The sequence below is a fragment of the Haliotis rufescens genome, unplaced genomic scaffold (assembly GCF_023055435.1).
Source record: "Haliotis rufescens isolate VD_foot unplaced genomic scaffold, xgHalRufe1.0.p SCAF_7, whole genome shotgun sequence".
Taxonomy (NCBI): domain Eukaryota; kingdom Metazoa; phylum Mollusca; class Gastropoda; order Lepetellida; family Haliotidae; genus Haliotis; species Haliotis rufescens.
Window position 1 is genome coordinate 14,769,305 of NW_025964361.1, and position 6,000 is coordinate 14,775,304.

The window sequence follows — 6,000 nt, forward strand, 5'->3', positions numbered from 1 at the left end:
CATACGTGTGTCTCAGAATCTCTGTGGGGAGGAACAAAACAAAACTAACGTAGACTTTATGACGAAGTAAATACCTAAAACCTGTTGATGGATATGAAAATGAGTATAAATTATTTTTGGGGGGAAACAATCGTGAATAGTTATTGGAGCTATAGTGTACACATGCGCCTTTTGGATCAATTAGTCAGTTTACTTTGTCGCTCATTTAAGTTTTTATCCATGATAAATGTTTGTGTTTAGGGTCAGATGAAGATCATCAAATATCAAGTGTGGTGAGCGTCAACTGGAAAGTGGCAGATGAAGAGTCTAGTGTCGACCACTGTGACTGGGCTATTGGTAGGTAGATTAACATTAAGTTTTTGTGCGTAATGTACGTTAGCATCCTATGATGTGCACATTCTATCGTTTTGATACATTGTTACCACACAGGAGGAAGCAAGGGAAGCGATGACATCATGACATTCCGTAAGGTGCCTTCAGGGCAGTCCACAGCTACGATGGACATAAATGATGTGTTCAACACTTCGTCAAGAACAGTTTACACAACAGTGCGATGTTTCAACAAGGCAGGCTTAGTGGTGGCTGCGACGACGGACGGGGTTGAAATTGTCAGGGAAAAGAGCAAGATATCGTTACAAGAGTTTGGTGTCTTGAGTGGGACCCAGAGTGAATCCATTTACTCTGATAGAGGGATGTGTCATCAGGATCGGAACAGAGTCAGACTCCACTGGAGTCAAGCAGACCGACAGCTGCGGTCCACGGTGGTACGTGACACATTGTATTTATGAATGTTGTGAAACATCAGCATGATCTGAAATAATGATGAAACGAGTTATTACCTTGAAGGAGCGAACTTCCATTATGCTGAATAAGAACATTATCATTGACTGCCTTCATGCATTACACATAAAGACATCCAATACCCTTTTATGTTTTATTTCAGGTTTCAATTGAAGGTGAAGGACGTACCTACCAGGGTGATATCCCAAACTACTTGGATTATACATACGCGACATTGGCCGATGTACACTTGAAGATTGGTACGTCTTACAACGTCTGCGTCGTTCCTGTTGACATCTTTGGCACAACTGGAGAAAGAACCACTTCATACTTTACAGTCCCTGATCAACCCCCAACTGTATCTGGTTAGTACTGATAATGTTACGCTATCATCTTTAGTTCGTTGTTTTAAGATGACATTTTGTACAACGGTGTATTATATATATTTAACTTGTCAGGTTGTGTAAAACGGCCAAATGTGAAATATGATCTCAACTTTAGGGATTTTGTTATCATTTTGAGAAAATCGCACTCTTTACCAAATATGATGCAGCCCTTTTTCTACAATGTGCTATTATAAATATGGCACTAGCCAATTTCAGTTCACATGAATGTAAACAAACATTATTTTTTTTATTTTGGTAACTACTTATCAATTATGTGATGTTCAGAATCGTCATCAAACGAAAACGTGTCAGTGATGTTATAAACAAGAACAATTGCAGGGATATTCACAGGATTGTCCTAAGCTATAGTGTTAACTATAATAATTATTGGTATATATAATCAGTTGGTAAGGGTATAAAATCACATAATTGGACAGGAATCATTGAGGAACGAATTCCCAGATGCCCTTAATTGTCCTTAAACAATACGGAATAACTAAAATGTAATTTAATCTGAAGAACTTTGCAACCATATTTCAGGTTTCGATGTTCTGTTTTAGATTCTGGACGCATATTTTTGACACAAAACAACACAAAGATCATGGTGTCGTGGAGAAACATGTTTATTTCCCCTTGGAATGATCTTGATTATGAAGTTCACATAGGAACATTGCCTGGAGGAGCCGATATTGTTGACAGAACATTGACAAAGGAGGAAGAGCTTGTCATGAAACTTAGCTCCAGACAAGTGGAAAGTATTTACGTCATGATAACTGCTATCGATGTCTGTGGAGCGTACACTCATCGTTCACAGAAATTCAAGGTCAAGCAAGACTAGCTTTTACATGATATATATTTGTTTTTTGTTTAATTTCCTAGTAACTTAAGAGACCTCATACGGTTTTACGCCACCAATAATCATTTGTATAAATCACTTGAAATAAAAATAGAATGTAGTTTATTTATTTAACCCGAAGACTGAGCAAACACTGGAATTTATGCTTGTATAAAATATAGTACTGCGACACAAATGTATATCAGACACGACGGACATTTAACAAACATGAATTTTATGTCCATGTGCTTCAGGTTACTAGATTGTCTTTAAATATGTTGATCATGTTAACTTTATTGTACCTATGCGTATACGCTATGATATATCTCGGAGGTGAAATATCTGTACCCGGTACATGTATATTTAAATAATACAACGTGATTCTTAATAAGTATATTCAACATTCAACATATATACGTCTTTCTTAATGCCTTTATAAATAAAAACAATTATCTGTTCTGATTATGTGATATGTCTTATTTTTATCTACGTACAATTGATAGACCTTGAAAACTAGATTCTTTATCTCACTTGATGACTGGTGACATAGTTTGAATCTTTCATCAGGGATAAACAAAATATTATACCAGGATAAGTCTAGACAAATATTGATGAACAATTTGCATAATAGTAACTTTAAGGCATTTTGGAGTACATTAAAGATATCAGGTTCGTCTCTTGTGAAGCCTAACATATCTATGGAGGATCGGTATGTCTATTTTGGAAATATTTATATGGATCAGGACAAAAAGTATGTTGATCAGTATATATATACCAGGGAGGTGTCCTGTATCTCGGACGAGTGTACATCAGCTATCCTCGACTCACCGATCACTATCGAAGACGTGAATGAGGCATTATGTAGTCTAAAGTGTGGAAAGTTGGCGGGTAGTGATGTGATAATCGCAGAATTTCTTGTACACTCCAGGGATATACTGGTTCCATATCTTGCTATTATGTTCAATATTTTGTTTAATAAGTGTTCGTTTCGAACTTTGTGGTCAGTTGGACTAACTGTCCCTTTACATGAAAAGGGGGATCTGAATACGGCTCCTAATTATAGAGGCATCACCGTGCTTAGTGTTGTCAGTAACGTATACATTTCATTTATCAAAACTAGATTAATATTTTGGAGCGATGCTTATAATAGGGTGGTTCAGTCGGCTATTCAACTGTTGATTATATATTACATTCAGTCGCTAATAGAATTTTAGCAAAACATAGGTGAATTATATGCTGCTTTTTTTGGTTGACTTCACCAAGGCGTTTGATCTGGTGAAGCGATCAAAGTTATGGTCATTTTTGCTTCAAAAAAGAATATCAACAAAAATGATTGGCTGTATTAGATCAATTTATCACTCTGTAAAGTCATGGGTAAAATATAATTACTCCTTTTCTGAGATGTCTGAGTCGCCAAGGTTGTGTCTTGAGTCCTGTTTTATTTTCAGTATTTATAAATGAACTGGCAGAAAACAACAGAGTTATCTTGTTATCCAGGTATCCAACTACATCCGGAATTAACGCAACTGATTTAACTTTTGTTTGCTGATGATGTAATTCTTTTGTCGAACCCTACTTCTGGTCTTCAAAAACGAATAAACGGATAAGATGAGTATTGTAAGGAATATAATTAAGTAGTAAATTTGAACAAAACATCTTTTGTGGTTGTCTTTAAATATGGATGCAAGGTTTCTATGCACGAAAAATGGTATTTTCAGGGTAACCAAATGGAGCGCGGATCTTTATATAAATATCTGGGATAATATTTGTAGAAAATTTGTCCTGGAAGAATCACTATGACAGTTCTACTCTACAATCGAAAAAGATTGTGTTTGGTATTTTAAAATCATTTTCAAAGTTGAAGCCTCTCACACATGATGTATGTTTTAGGATATTTGACTCGAAAGTAATGTCTGTTCTCCTATACGGAGCTGACATATGGGGATTAGCTTGTAATAGTAACTCTGAGAAAGAAAAAGTGCAGATCTTTGCGGGAAAATATTTCCTTGTTGTAAGATTATCCACACCCAACCATATTGTCCATGGTGAATGTGGAAGGTATCCCATAGGCTTATAAACGTTGTGTTAAATACTGGTATAAGTTGATGTGTATGCCAACCTCTCGTTTAAAAAAATGTTATAATTTACTAGTATTGGATGCTATAGCTAGCCACGGAAAAAATAACTGGGTTTCAAAGTTGAAATTATTAATATATATATAGTGGGATTTCGATTTGTCTGGGAAGATCAGCCTATTGGAAGTATAGAATCTTTTGTTTCGGAGTTTATGGCGAGATCACAATATAAAATGTATGTACCAGTAGGATTGGCATGCCTCCCTATCTCTAGGCTCTAAAAGGGTTCTCGTACTTCTTATTTAAACCCATTTTTGGTGTTGAACAATATATTTGGCTGTATTACTATAAACAAGTTTCGTGTGGCTTTGGAAAGGTTAAGATGTGGCTCACATCGTCTAAAAAAAGAAACAGGTAGATACGTGAGAATGCCAAGAAACCAAACAGTATGTGATATATGTAGCTGCGGTTATGTTGAAAGTGAATACCATTTTATATTGATATGTACACGTAGTGCATATGAACTCCAACGGCAATTGCATGTCCCCAAAAGGTATTATATATTTCCTTGTTTACACAAATTTGACATGTAAATGTCTGAAAACAATTCGAATGCTTTACTAAATATGGGAATGTATATTTTCTATGCTAATAATTTAAGAAAAGAAATGTTAAAAATTGGCTGTAGCACCGTTGCAACATGTTATAGGCCGATGGCCTATACTTCGTGAATAAATGATGAGATGATTTCACGTTCTGTTCCAGTTTTGCGTTTCAATCTGGAAATAACCTCGTAACATCAGTTACTTGTATTTTTAAGATTATTGAATTTTCAAGATAGGGAAACGAGTGATAGGAAAACGCGGCATTGTCGTAGTAAAGTAAAACAACTACAGACCGCGAGGAGTCAAACACGTTGAGGGACAGATTCCGGTCATCATCGAGCATTTTGGCTGAGCTTTGATCAGCATCCAGAAGCGCTAATGTAATCAAAATCGGTTACAAGAGGCATTGCAAGAAGTCGTCGCCCAATGATTTCACACACGTGATCACACACGTTAACGAATGAACCGGGGAGCACTGATTTCATTGAAAGGAACTGAACTTTAAAGTACAGAAATATCATTTTGATGTTACGAGTCGATTATCAACTCACGTATAGTCTAAGGTTATATAATGTACATTATCTTGCACTTTAGGGAATATTATACTGTACAATACATATTATTTGTTTAGTATTATTATAAAACCGGTAACTTGACATATCATCCGTCTTAACCATATTTTCTCAATATTTGTGAACTTTTGGAAGAGACCATTTTGGGGGAGGGTAAAATTAACCTGTTTGTCATTTTGATATATTTGAGGTGCATTTTCATGGTTTAGCATAGGAAATGAGGTATTACTATTGCATGTTGAAGTGTTTGGAGGCCAGCCACACAACAATGAAGGGAAATGTTTGTAGAGTTTTTAATCTTCCATTTGGTAGAGTATATGTTTTGACGGGGCATTTTGTAAGTCCATGTGAGAGAATTCCTTTAATTTCCTGAAGTAATGTCGAAAACAAATAACAAATGTATGTTTGAAGCATCATTTATTATTTCTGAGTTTTGTTTATTTACAAAATATTACCATTTTGAAGCTAGCACCACGTGGTGAACTTGCCAATTTACATCGATAAACGGATATTAGAGGGCTTCCTCCACAGTCTTTGTTTGTTCAAAACAAATATCTTAATGGGAATTGGGCAGAGAGATGTATGCTGGAGGTAGCGACAGTAATATCAGGGACGTACTTATGTCTCATTCTTGATTTCTATGAAACATTCTATACCCTCTGCATTTACCACATCTCTTTTGAATTTGCTATGCCTTTTTCAATTTCGCAAGGATCGTGTCAGTAAGTCTGTGATTAATATGTCTGT

At 35.8% G+C, this 6,000-nt stretch overlaps 1 protein-coding gene across 1 annotated transcript in view; it reads left to right on the forward strand.

Annotated features, from left to right (window-relative positions):
• The window catches only part of LOC124141843, a 73,088-nt gene extending 68,408 nt beyond the window's left edge, over positions 1-4,680 (forward strand). The window contains exons 48-51 of the mRNA XM_046509995.2: positions 241-336; positions 430-764; positions 944-1,145; positions 1,727-4,680. Coding sequence (XP_046365951.2) covers positions 241-336; positions 430-764; positions 944-1,145; positions 1,727-2,004 — 911 coding nt within the window. The 3' untranslated portion in view covers positions 2,005-4,680. The remainder of the gene's footprint in view (positions 1-240; positions 337-429; positions 765-943; positions 1,146-1,726) is intronic.
• Positions 4,681-6,000: the final 1,320 nt, after the last annotated feature.